The following is a 13,588-nucleotide window of genomic DNA, read 5'->3' as shown; positions in this document are numbered from 1 at the left end:
TTTTGTTAGATTTTTGGTGCTGAGATGAGGAGGATCCGTTTTGAGACTGAGTTAAATGTACACAATTTTCCTAGTCATCTTTGGGCACTGTCTGATCTTTGTCCAACATCTCATCAATCACCATCTCATAAATATCTCTTAATCTCATTACCTTTTTCTTCTAATATTGTCTACTTCTGTTCTGAGCCACCATCAACTTTCCCATGAACTTCCCAACTGACTTATGGAAAGTCTATCTTAAGTGTGAGTAAACTGGCATTCAATAATACACATGTAATCATATCCCTTCTATTGAAAGTTCATCTTTGTGTTCTCATAGACTCTATTCTACCATGGCCTGTGAAACTTTATAGGATCTAGTTTCTGTAGCTTCTCTAACCCAAAGGTTCATCAATTATCATTTAATTGCTTAAGGGTTTTATGTTTCTTTCTACCATAGGGCCTTTGTGGGTACTGTTCCCTGATGATCCTGATTTTTATTGATCTTTAGACTTTAAGGAACACTTTTTTTTTCAGGGCAATCATTTTTGATAATTTACTCTCTGCACCCTCCCCTTGCCCACTACACAGCTCTCTGTACAAACTTCTATAGCTTTCTCTATTTTTGGCTGTTATTATACTTATCTTTGTATTTATTATTATTATTATTATTACAATTATTTGCCTGTCTCCCTGTACACTGTCCCATAGTATGCAGAAATTCCTGGGAATCCTAGTTCACAAGAAAATTAACTACTACATATGGTGTCCAAAGTATGAAGGAATGAAGAAATGAATGAACAAATGAATAGTGAACAAGCAAGGGTGACTTTCCACATTTTGAAGGAGCATTAAGTTTATTTAGCTGCTGTGATTTTGAATGAACTGCTCTTTCTTTGTGTATGTAGATTATTCGTGTGCTCTTCAGAGGGACATTTTGCTTCAGGGACGACTGTACCTTTCAGAAAACTGGTTGTGTTTCTATAGCAACATCTTTACATGGGAAACTACAGTAAGATATATTTTTGCATTTGTCTTGTTGCTACAAGTGATTGCCTAGGTAGAAATATGCATAGATGATTCCAAAGTAAATTCATACGCATATATATGTGCGTCTGTGTTCTTATGTAAATGTATTTACATCATGTTGGTAGAATTATGTAATAAAATTTTTCTAACAAATGTTAGAAATGTTAGAGCTCCATTTGTACTTCTTTAATACAGTAAGAGAAAGTGTTCAGGGTGAAAAAAGATTGAATGTATATTTGTTTTCTACCAAAACCATACCTTATTTGCAAGACTGGATTTGCTAGTGTGTGTATGTATTCATTTAGAACTAGAACACTGAGTATGTCTCTTCACACCGTGCCCTAATGTTGGATAGAGGAGTTGATGGGGAAGAATTCCAAAGGGAAGAAGTTGTGACTGCTGCCCTTGGTTCTTCAGAAAGCACAGCATGTGTTTATTAAACCCTGCAGATTTTTCAACTGAATGTTCTTTAGATTAATGTAATACTTGGTGTTTTGTAGTGCTTACACTTCTGGAAGTATCATGTATAATATTCACTCTTTTGTATGTTTAGATTTCTATTGCTTTAAAGAATATAACCTTTATGACCAAGGAGAAGACTGCTCGACTCATCCCAAATGCTATCCAGATCATTGCAGAGGGTGAAAAGGTGAGAAACTTGGCTAACCTTTGCCATCTCACATAATGTGAAGAAACTTTGTCCCCTGCTGATAGTCAGGACCAGGATTATAGGCAGCTGTTCTTTGAATTAGGAGTGTTTTTGGAGACACAGTGCATTTGATTACAAGATTTCTGTATGTTTAGTTTTGGGTGACTAAATTTAAGTGATTGCTGATTCCCTTTTGTACTTTAATAGTTTTGTTAAAAAGCATTTACCTACATTTTCCCTTTCTTTACTGTAAGAGATAGAGTAAGCATTAGCTTACTAATTCAACCTGCCAGTTTATAGGTATAATTCACCTAGATCAATATTATCTCCTTCCCCATTCTTGCCCATCTCTCCCAATAATACCCATCTTCTCAAGTTACCTGGTTCCATTTTCACATATGTACACGGAGTATTCTGACTGTATTTGCACACTCTTCCTCTCTCTAATCATCTGTCTCCCCTGCACCCCTCCAATACATGTTTCAGCTTAAACCTGTAATTTAGTTGTTCAAAGAAGTTGCACCACTAGAATTCTCCCTTTTTTATACCATACTTTAGGCAATATATATACATATTTTTTTTCTTGATCCACTTATCCACTATAGGGCATCTGGGCTGTCCTTATAACTTAGCTATGATGAATTGTGCAACAATGAACATGAGTATGCAAGTGTCTAAAGTATGCAAGTGCCACCTCTTCCATTGTCCTACCCCATCTCTCTAAAGGTGTAGTCCAGGCTGGTCTTGAATTCATGATCCTCCTGCCTCATCCTCCTCCTTGCCACCACAAATTATACTCATAAATTAACATGTTGAATTGAAATCCATTTGCACGACTTCTTTTTTTTTTTTTTTTTTTTTGGTTGGTTGTAGGGCCTGAACTCTGAGTCTGGGCACTGTCCCTCAGCTCTTCAGCTCAAGGGCAGAGCTCTACCTTGAGCCACAGCGCCACTGCCAGCTTTTTCTGTTTATGTGGTGCTGAGGAATTGAACCCAGGGTCTCATGCATTCAAAGCAAGCACTCTACCACTGAGCCACCTTCCCAGCTTGACACTTTTAAAGACTATACATAGTATTTTGAAGGATGGGATATCCGCTACTTGTATTTGTCCAGTGTTTTCTTATAGTTAAATGGCAGGTATATAGTTTTGGAGGAAATATGTGGAAATAATTCTCCATAATTTTCTATTAATTTTGTTAGGTATTATATAATTTCAATTTGTACTATTGATAATCATTATTTCCATTGGTTGATTAAGGCTATATTCACCACACTTAGGTATAAAGACGATTTTCCTTTGTAATAATGAACATTATGTTGTAACATGTTTTGAAACCATATAAACATATCATTTTCATGAAACTTTACATTTAATTATTTATAGTACTGTGACATTATGGCTTATTTTTGTTCAATGAATTAAAACCTATTACTATTTCTGTTTATTTTAATGCTCAAATCTTCTAGTGCGGCAGTACTGCAGCTTGAACTTAAGCACTCTTCCTTGGCTTTTTTTTTTTTTTTTTTGTCGGTCGTGGGTCTTGAACTCTGGGGCCTGAGTGCTGTCCCTCAGCTCTTCAGCTCAAGGCGAGTGCTCTACCACTTGAGCTACAGCGCCACTTCCGGTTTTCTGGTGGTTTATTGTAGATAGGAGTCTCACGGTCTTTCCTGCCTGGGCTGGCTTTGAACGAGATCCTCAGATCTCAGCCTCCTGAGTAGCTAGGATTACAGGTGTGAGCCACCAGCACCCAGCCTTCCTTGGCTTTTTTGCATAGGACTGTTACTTTACCACTTGAAGTACAGCTCTACTTGTGGCTTTTTGGTGGTTAATTGGAGAATAAATATCTCATGGATCTTTCTAGGGTGGCTTCAGACCCTGATCCTCAGATCTCAGCCTTCTGAGTAGCTAGGATTACAGGCATAAGCCACCGGTGCCCGGCTTTGAAGTTTTGTTTTGTTTTTTTTAAAGATTTTGAAAAGATAATATAATTTAAGATAATCAAAACACATCCTCCTTGAAAAGGCCACTTTTTTTGTTCTTTATATATGCCTGACTCAAATGGCAAGAATTTTACATACTATTGCAAACTTTGACATAAAAGAAAATTTCTGTCTTGTTCATAAAATTTAGATTTAATTGACCATCCTGTGATGAACATAAATAGCTGACTCTTTCAATCCCTTTCTTCAATAAATACTGACAAAGTTGTACTTTGTTGTAAGGTACTAATTGTTATGAGATAGGATTTACAAAGACACCTTGTTCATATAACAATTTACCTCTTTTCCTGTAAAAATAGCATATAAAATAGACAGAGAGTAGGAACCCCTAGTTGGTTTTGGCCAGAGCAAGTCCCTGCAGGCCTCCATGATAGATACTTTCTATTCACTTGACACTAAACTTTTCCTGTCATTTTTCTTTGCAGTTTTTCTTTACATCTTTTGGTGCCAGGGATAGAAGTTACCTCAGTATATTTAGGTTGTGGCAGAATGTTTTACTATCTAAGGTAAGACCTTCCTCATTTTTCCTAAGTAGAAGTTGTGAAGAGTTCCTTTTTATTTTTCTGAATAAAATTTTAACAAGACTATTTGAATTTCAAGCAGAAACTTCAAGTAAAAGATGATTCATAGTTAGAAGTTGTTTAAGTTGTTTTTGTTTTGTTTTGTTTTGTGTTTTGGTACTTGGGATTTGAACCTAGGGCTACTGGCATGCTGAGCAAAGTGTTCTACCACTTATCTATACCTCTAGTTCCTATAGTTAGAAGTTAATGTGTTAATAGTAATCCTTAATGTAATCACCAAGAAAATAACTTAAAATATAGTAGAGGAGACATTAAAGGGATTAAAATGGTACACTAGAAAAAAGATATTTTACACAGAGAAGGCAGTAAGGAAGAAAAAGGAGACACAAAATAAATGATGACAACAATTCACAGTGAAGAAACCACAGGGAAATTAGAAAATACTTTAATGAGTTAAATGAAAACAAAACTGTACTCATTGCCTTACTCATGTAACCATAACCTCTCTGTACAGCATCTTTACAATAAAAGGAAAAAAAAGAGAAATGTCCAGGTTAGGTAAATTCATAGAAATCAGAAGTTGTTATCGCCAGAGGGATGGCATCATGGTGAATGACTGCTATTAGATTCAGTTTGAGGATTGATGAAAATGTCCTAAGATTAGCAGTTATGGTGGTGGTTTGTTTTAAAGAAGGAAAAAAGGAAAAAAGAAAAGATGATTGGGAAGAAGGAAGGAAGGAAGGATGGAAAGCATAGAATATTTACTTATTCTTGTGGATAAAAATAGCTCATGACCTAAAGGTGTTGGTTGGTGACAGAGGGTTTGTCTTCCTTGTGCAAGGGCCTAGATTCAGTCTCCAGCATAGGAAGAAAAGGAGAGAGGAGAGAGAAAAAGAAAGTGTTGGGAGGGGAGGACCTAACAAAAGATGGCTGTAACAACCTGTTGAGTTATACACTGGGTCTGAATACACTGGGTCAGTTGTACACTGTCCTCCTGAAATTACACTTACACTCCCACATGCGAGCAAGTTGGAATACCTTATATGATGAATATCTTATAAGATGAATAGTTCCAGAGATCCTGCTGTCATCTCTGTTCTTGACATGTGTGGTGTACCAATGTCTAGTACTTGTACCTTTCAAATCTTTGTGACATTTGGTTGCCTTTAACATTGTAAGTGAAATTCTGTTCCAAGTGAACATTATACTTGTTTTAATAAGCCGAATGAGAACCCTTTTCCGTAATAAGACAAAAACAGGTTTAATCATACACATGTGTTAAATGCTAATCTATCCTACTTGGAATCTTAAAGATCGTAGAATTTGTCTGGGGAAGGAAGTAAATATTCAGTGGTAGAGCACTTACTTGGCTTGTACAAGTTTCTGGTTTTATCCAGAGAGAAATGAGGGGGGAGGGAGGGGGGAAAGAGGAGGGATGGGGGAGGAAAGAGAGAAAAGAGAGAAGAGTGAGAGAGGATGAGAGAAAGAGAAGTGAGGAGAGAGAGGAGAATTGAGTAGAAAGAGAGAGTAGAAAATTCACTGTAAGGAAAGGCACAGAATTGGAGGGACAGAGGTTAAACAAATGCAGCAATGGTACTCACTAGACACATGTTGGAAACGAATATACAGCTGGGAAAAACTGGGAGAGATTGAGGGAAGGGCAGACATTGTCCAAAAGGAAATGTACCCTGCCTGACTTATATAACTGTAACCCTCTGCTTAATAATTTTTAATTAAAATTTATAAAAATAAAAGAACACCCACTGTAGAAGGGTGGAAAAGTACCTTTGTTGAATTTTTCTAGTGATCTTCAAAGAACTGTTGTATTTTATAGAACAAACTGAAATGTCTAACAATGATGGCAACTCCTGGTTATGACATTAGAGATGACAGGTATGATGCTTGGTGCTTATTGTAGTGGTGATACCACCTATAATTATATAAACCCCATTTTCTTCCTAGTTGTTTTAGAGTGATAAAACCACCATTGCTTAGATTGCTTGATTTGGTAGAATTTTGTAATTACACAAGGTCAAGCAAACCATGTAATTTGAACAATATACTGTTTATCTTAAATATCTACAAAATATTTTAGAGACTTTCAGTTCAGAATAGGCTAAGTCCATGTTTACTTGCAATTAGGGAATCTGCAAGTAAAAATACATATGTTTAACGTCTGTTTACTTCTTGCATGAGGTGGCCTTAAAAACAATGCATTAATTTAGAAGGAGGATTATTTGATTAACTATTACAAATGGCTGTTACAAGAATCACTGTGTGTGCGAACATTTTATTTATTTCTCCATTAAAATCCACAGGGAGCAAGCTGGAGCCATGGTAAGGCCTTTGGAAACTAATGTTTTTAAATGAACCTTTTTTTTTTCATTTGTAAAACTCTTTTGATGTACTACTTCCGAAAGGATGGTGTATTTTCAGTATGTGACTTGGTGTAACATAAGTCTTGTCTTCAATATCTAGACATGTGTTTAGCTGTCAGTATGATCACTTGGGAAGTCATTTATAGCTCTTCAGCTTAGTTGACAGTCTTTGCGCCTAGCACGGCTGAACACTTAGAGCCAGCATATTGAGTTATCAGGAATTTGTGGGCCTAAAGGACAGGGCAGCACCAGTCTTAGATATAATCCATGCTTTCCAAGTCATATAATGTACTGGCTGGAGATAAGGCCATGGTCCTTTCCTAACATATCTTCAACTCTTTTGCTTAGTTTAAGCCAACACAGCAACCCTCCCCGAGCCAGCCAGTCCTGCCTCCTGTGTATGTATGGTCTGCACATGAGAATGATTTTACATTTTTAAATGGCTTAAAAAAAATCCCCATACTCATCAAAAAGAATAACATTTCGTGACATTTGTCAATTATATGAAATTCTAATTTTGGCACCCCAAAATAAAGTTTTATTGGAACACAGCCATGCTCATTTGTTTGTTTTCACACTATAGCAGCCGAGTTGAGTATCTGCAACAGAAAACCATATGGCTCACAAAGCCTATATTTACTATATGGTCCTTTGCAGAAACAGTTTGTCCAACCTTGAACAATACTACAGCCAAAGTCATAATTTTAAAAAAATGTCTGAGATCTGTTTTTGTTATTCTTTATTTTATAACTTTTTTATGGTGCCAGGGTGACTTACTTTAGCTTTCTATTTAATATCTATTGTCTTTGAAATTAAAATACAAAATTATATATAGGGAATCACAAAATCTTGGCTCACTTCAGCCATGTATCAGATGTTTCAATATCTTTTCTTCTTAAAGGCTATACTTTTGTGTGTGTGCTTGTGTGTGTGTGTGTGTGTGTGTGTGTGTGTGTGTGTGTGTGTGTGTGTGTGTGTGTGTGTGTGTGTGTGTGTGTATATGCATGAGCACCGCACACCATTAGGTCTTCAAACATGTTCTTTCTGCCTGGAACTTGTAATAATCATTCCCATCTCTTGTTCTAACTGATACTCCTTAATGAATCTGAAGCTAGGCTCAGTCCTTTATTTGCATTTCTCCTTTATAACATTCATTACAATTACATTTCTTTAAGCTCAGTGTTTACCATATAGCTTGTTTGTCATCGCTGTTTCCTCAGTATAGTCGAGGAAGGTCTGGGTCTATGCCTCCATCATAGTAAAAATTAACTATGTTCCTTTATTCACCCAAGTATGCCAGCTGGGATAATGAATGATGTATTACATGCTGCAGATGCTCAATAAATCATTTATCTTCCCCAGTACTGGGGTTTGAACTCAAGACCTTGAGCTTGCTAGGCAGGCACTCCACCAATTGAGTCACACTCCAGCCAGTTTTCAGATAAAATCTCATCTTTATGCCTACGCTGGCCTCAAACCATGAGCCTCCCAACCTAGTGTTTCCCTAGTAGCTGGCATTATACGTGTAAGTCACTTTTGAATACTTAACAGAATTACAATGATTTAGACTTTTAAATAATTAGTGCACTTAATTAAAAAGAGTTCAAATTTTCTTTGCCTGAGAAACAAAGGATGGGAGAAAATATAGTGTTTTTTTCAGAACCATTCAGGGTTTACCCTAAATTCAATAGATATTTAACTCTCAATCTCTCTCTCTTTTTTTTTTTTTGCCAGTCCTTGGGCATGAACTCAGGGCTTGAGCACTGTCTTCAAGCTTCTTTTGCTCAAGGCTAGCACTCTACCACTTGAGCCACAGTGCCACTTCTGGCTTTTTCTGTTTATGTTGTACTGAGGAATTAAACCTAGGGCTTAATAGGCCACATTCCCAGCCAACTCTAATTTCTTTAACCATCTATCTGTACTGAGAATTGAATTACTCTCTTGAGACAGTATATAAAACAAATGGCATATACTTGAATTACTAAGAAAAATATTACTAAGATTATTAGGGATATTGAGGGTTAAAAATTATGGATTTTTTTGCTGTTGTTAAAGCTCAATTAAAGCAGGGCACCAGTGGCTCATGCCGTAATTCCAGCTACTCAGGAGGCTGAGATCTAAGGATCTGGTTCTAAACCAGCCTGGACAGAAAAGTCCCAAGAAACTCTTATCTGTAATAAACTACTCAGAAAAGTTTTGAAGTGGTGCTGTGGCTCAAGTGGTAGAGTGCTAGCCTTGAGTACAAACAGGCTCAGGGACAGCGTCCAGGCCTAGAATTCAAGCCCCAGGACTGGCAAAAAAACAAAATCAAAACCAAAACAAAACCCTCCCAAAGTTCAGCGTTTCCATTCCTATACTTACATAACTGTCAGTGTGTGTAAGATTACTATTATGGATGTAGGCAGAATGTGCACCGAATAAAAGTGTACTTTTATACTATGTTTCTCTCAATTAGGTAATAGTGGTTTCTAGCCAGTGATGTGGGTTCAGGGAAGTGAGATCATTCAGAGGATGCATATTTAAGTCTAGGGCCTAAAAGCGTAGCATTCTATATTCATTCACAATGTGAAGGCATCAAGACACAGGTTTATTCCCACAGGACAGATGGAGGAGCATGTCTTGTTAGATCCAGCAGTGAGGTGACCAGGGGACCCTTTCTAAATATATAAGGTCCATGGTCTCCAAATTATAATATGTCCTTTCAGCATCTGTTTTGAGAATCGCTGAACAGATGGGTGACACAGAGAGGCCCTGCTTGTCAAGTGTGTTAAGGAAAAAAATGTTTACAATGTGATTGATTATATTCCTGTATACCAAAAGAGAACATGTTGATCTGAAGGGGGAGTGGAACATTTAGGACAGAAAAGGAGGGTAACAGAGGCAGACCTTGATCAGTAAAGAATGTACAGAGATGGGACAGAGGTGAATCAGGCTCCAGCTAGCTGGTCCTGAAAACTGTCTTTGCTCATATCCTATGCTTATCGCACAATTTTCTGAGCAATAAATTTCTGGGGGATAAAATGGAGGTTTTCTGAGAGATATAAGCTGCTATGTATGTTAGAATTTTTCTAGGTTTGTGGGTCTATGTAGTTTGTATGTGTGTCTTGTTTAGGTCAGTCTCTGAGCCTAAATCTAGGCCACTGACAGCAGCACTGGCTTTTCTCCAGATAGCATTCAGTTTGTAACATTCAAGTCACCTCCTGAGGCCTTTTCACCTAGTCTTCTCATCTAGATGAGAAGCTTGGTCTGATTAAGCTTTGTTCCTTCTTATGGCACTGGGCAATGATTAGTATTTTTGTTTACTTGGTATTCTAGAAGTGTTCTAGAAGTAATGCAACATTCAATCATATCATAAATAAAACCACCCCCAAAACAACAACAACAAAGAAAGAACCATTTACTACATAATAGCTTGGCAGGGTAGAAATAGTTGTGTTCCTATATTCCTTCCTTCTTTTTCACTTTTTTGAATTGCAGAATTCCTCCACCTATTCTCCTGGGTCAGTGAACCATACCCACCTCAACCCAGTCATCTAGGCAAGAAATGTGACATTTCCTTGATGGTCACCTCTTCTTTGCTAGTGATGTCTACTTTATCTTCATCCCTAGCTTGAGCCATCACAACAGTCTCAACAGTCTATTCTGTCTTGAAATTGTGGCCATGTTTTTAAAGGTTGTTGTAAAAGGCTGAGATCTGAGGATTAACATGGTCAGAAAGTCTGTGAAACTCTTACCTCCAGTTAGCTAGCAAAAAGGTGGAAGTGAAGTGGTAGTCTTAAATGAAAAAGATCAACAGTGCGATCAAAAAAAGATAGCAACCATTCCCTGAGTTAAACCTTAGTACTGTGTGTGTATGTCCCAGTCCTAGGGCCTGAACACAGGGCCTAGGTGCTGTCCCTGACCTTCTTTTGCTCAAGGCTAGCATGCTACCATTTGAGCCACAGTACCTCTTCTGCATTTTTCTGAGTAGTTTATTGGAGATGAGTGTCTCATGGACTTTTCTGCCTCAACTGGCTTTGAACGGTGATCCTCAGATCTCAGGCTCTTGAGTATCTAGGATTACACACACACACACACACACACACACACACACACACACACACTCACATAAAAAAGTAACAACTTGTTACTTTTTTATGTGAGTGTGTGTGTGTGTGTACCTGTATGGAGTCTTGAACTCAGGGCCCAGGACCTGTCACTTAGCTATTTTGCTCTAGGCTGATGTTCCTACCACTTGAGCCACAGTTTGACTTCAGATTTTTTTTTTAATTGTTGGTTAATTGGAGGTAAGAGTCTCAGATTTCTTGCTCGGGCTGGCTTCTAACTGCAATCTTCAGATCTCAGCCACTGAGTAGCCAGGATTACAGTGTGAGCCACTGGCACCCTGCTTGTATGAAACTTCTCAATGACCTTATATTTCGACATTGTAAAGTCCACATTATTTAGTATAGTATATAAGACTCTTCATGACCTGGCTGCTCCTCTTTTGACTTGCTCCTCTCATTCCCCCATAACATACATACTCAAGTCATGATGAGCTGCCTTGCCAGCCGCCTCACTGCTCTGAATGCTGGTGTTTGTCCTATGTGCTCATCACAGGTGTATCTCACCTGATCTCTCAGCCCTAATTGACACCTTGTATACTTCCTTGCCTTACTTTCCAAGACATCATTCTTTCTGGCCTTTCCTCTCACCTGTCTGGTATTTCCCTCATCTCTTTGGCTAGTAACTCCTCTACTTATCATTTGTTTTTCAGGCTTTCTTGAGGCTCAATTTGAGGTTCCTAGTTTCCCTATTAAGCCTAATAAATTTAGCTCTTCTCTTTAAAGCAAATAGTTTGCTTAGCCATAGGATTTTTTATAGTTAGCATAAGGGGTAGATGAATATCAATTATAGTATATATATTCTATATACCTAATAGTTATTTGGTCAACATACTAAAATAAGTATATAGATATGTAGTTTGAACCTGTGAGGACTTAGTATAATAGGCTAAAAACACTAGTTGTTTGTTTTTCTTCACCGTGGAAGCTGGCATCCATAATATGTTTTCTTCATTCAGGAAGTGGAATTTTCTAGTGTCATTCTAGTTTCTCTCATCATGTCACCATATAAATAATTACATTTTAACAACTGTCCCAAAAGGTGGTTACTTGTAGTTCATCAAGTAATATTTGACCTGTCTATACACTTCACTAAAATTAGTGGGATGAATTTTCATTTTTCATTTAGAAGGAAGCACTTCATTCTTCTGTGGAATAAATTGGACTTGGGAGATAAAATTCCTTGTACTGTTTATTATGTTTCAAATCCCTACCAGACAATTCTTTTGAATGAACTAAAATCAGAAATGTCACCTTAGACTTTGGAATTGCTCTACCTGAACAGCTGACTCTTCTAGGTATTTCCCAACATTCCATTTTCAATACTCACAAGGTCGATTTTGTGATTGTCACACAGGCTAGAGTCTGGTGGGAATGCTACTTTGGTATTGAAGTGGTATATGAACAAGAAACCTTGCCAGAACTGAATTGAGAGTACTCTATCATAGAGAAGGTTAAACTCTCACAAAGCTCATTTTCCAATTGAGAGTAATTATTTTGAGTATAAGAAAGATATTTCCATTTGCATCTTGTCAATAATCTGTGTGTACAACGAAACAAATTAGGAGCTGTCCCTTTAATAAAACCTTGTTTACCTACCCTCTTTAGTGGGCGTGGCTTAGGAACCTGTAGAGCAAGGTGTAACTTCCAATTCTGTATTCTGACTGAAGCCTTGGTAAGAGTGCTGCTGGTACTGCAAACCAGGAAGTAAGAAATACCGTGCTTTAAACTGAAAGAGAAATTGGCTTTCATATAGAAAAGCGTCTCCTAACAAAACTAGGAAATTGAAACAGTGATTTTGTATAGTTGTCATTTAATATTTGTGGCTCTGCTGTGGATGGAGACTGAAGCATACTTAGAATACAAAGCTTTCTGGGACAGAAATTGATCTGCCGACTTTTGAGCCTTATCTGATTACTGCTTGGTTCATCCAAACTACTAAACTACTGTGTGGGCTGAACCCTGGAGAGTTTCCTTTGTATTCAGGTAGGTGATCAGCTTTTATTTAAATATAGGTCCCTTTTTTTGTTGTTTGTTTTTAAAGGTTACTCACGCAGGGTGGTTCTGTTGATTATTGGAAAAAATGAGAATATAGGTTGGGCATGTTTTAATGTTCCCAGGTGCAGCATTATATAAATAAGTACATTTTATGACAACTCTTTGTGTAGAAAAAAGTCCTTTTTAAAAAACAAATGAGCAAATGTACAATGTATCAGATTAAAGAGTTTTATTTTGCTCTCCATTTAACATGTTATATGTTTGTATTTAATTAATGGATGAAAAAGTATATTGAAAGTACCTTGTTCTTAACTTCCTAATAGTATTTAGTAAAAAAAAAAAACAGAACAAAAAAAACTTGGAAACCATATATTTATGTAGTCAAATAAGATAGCATTAGATGTTGATAGTATTTTGCTCATAGCTTAATTTCTTCTGTTAGGAAGCTAGTTGTGTGTTTGCCATTGATTTAGTTGTTTGCTTTAGTCTGTCTTTTTTTTTTTTTTGCCGATCATGGGGCCTGAACTCTGGGTCTGAGCTGTCCCTTATCTCTTCAGCTCAAGGCTAGCTCTCTACCACTGGAGCCACAGTGCCACTTCCAGCTTTTTCTGTTTATGTGGTGCTGAGGAATCGAACCAAGGGCCTCATGCTTGCAAGGCAAGCACTCTTCCGCTGAGCTACCTTCCCAGCCCCTAGTCTGTCTTTAGAAGTATGTATCATCTCACAAAAGTTTTGGAAAGCTTAATTTTAAACAAATATATTGAAATAATGTCTGTTTTTTTTTTATAAAGCTAGTAATCCTTTTATGGCATTAAAATATTTGAAAGATATTGTTGACTAGCTAATTAATATTAGCTATTATTGTGGAAAAATAATTCAAAAATAATCCTTAACAGTAGAAATCTGTTGAGATTTTCCTCAAGGTCCAAA

At 37.1% G+C, this 13,588-nt stretch overlaps 1 protein-coding gene across 8 annotated transcripts in view; it reads left to right on the top strand.

Annotated features, from left to right (window-relative positions):
* Gramd1c (GRAM domain containing 1C) overlaps positions 1-13,588 on the top strand; it is a 67,451-nt gene that overhangs the window by 20,461 nt on the left and 33,402 nt on the right. For 5 of the 8 annotated variants that reach the window (XM_070030206.1, XM_070030208.1, XM_070030207.1 and 2 more), the window contains 3 exons: positions 888-991; positions 1,562-1,657; positions 4,084-4,164. The exons of 1 other annotated variant lie outside the window; for it this stretch is intronic. In XM_070030206.1, coding sequence (XP_069886307.1) covers positions 888-991; positions 1,562-1,657; positions 4,084-4,164 — 281 coding nt within the window. Of the gene's footprint in view, positions 1-887; positions 992-1,561; positions 1,658-4,083; positions 4,165-12,330; positions 12,647-13,588 lie in introns of those variants that run through there. 2 more of the 8 variants (XM_070030210.1, XM_070030211.1) reach the window with 2 other exon arrangements.

The sequence above is a fragment of the Dipodomys merriami genome, unplaced genomic scaffold (assembly GCF_024711535.1).
Source record: "Dipodomys merriami isolate MVZ:Mamm:240054 unplaced genomic scaffold, mDipMer1.0.p SCAF_2, whole genome shotgun sequence".
NCBI lineage: Eukaryota > Metazoa > Chordata > Mammalia > Rodentia > Heteromyidae > Dipodomys > Dipodomys merriami.
The sequence above is the reverse complement of the archived record's forward strand: the minus strand, read 5'-3'. Positions and strand labels throughout refer to the sequence as shown.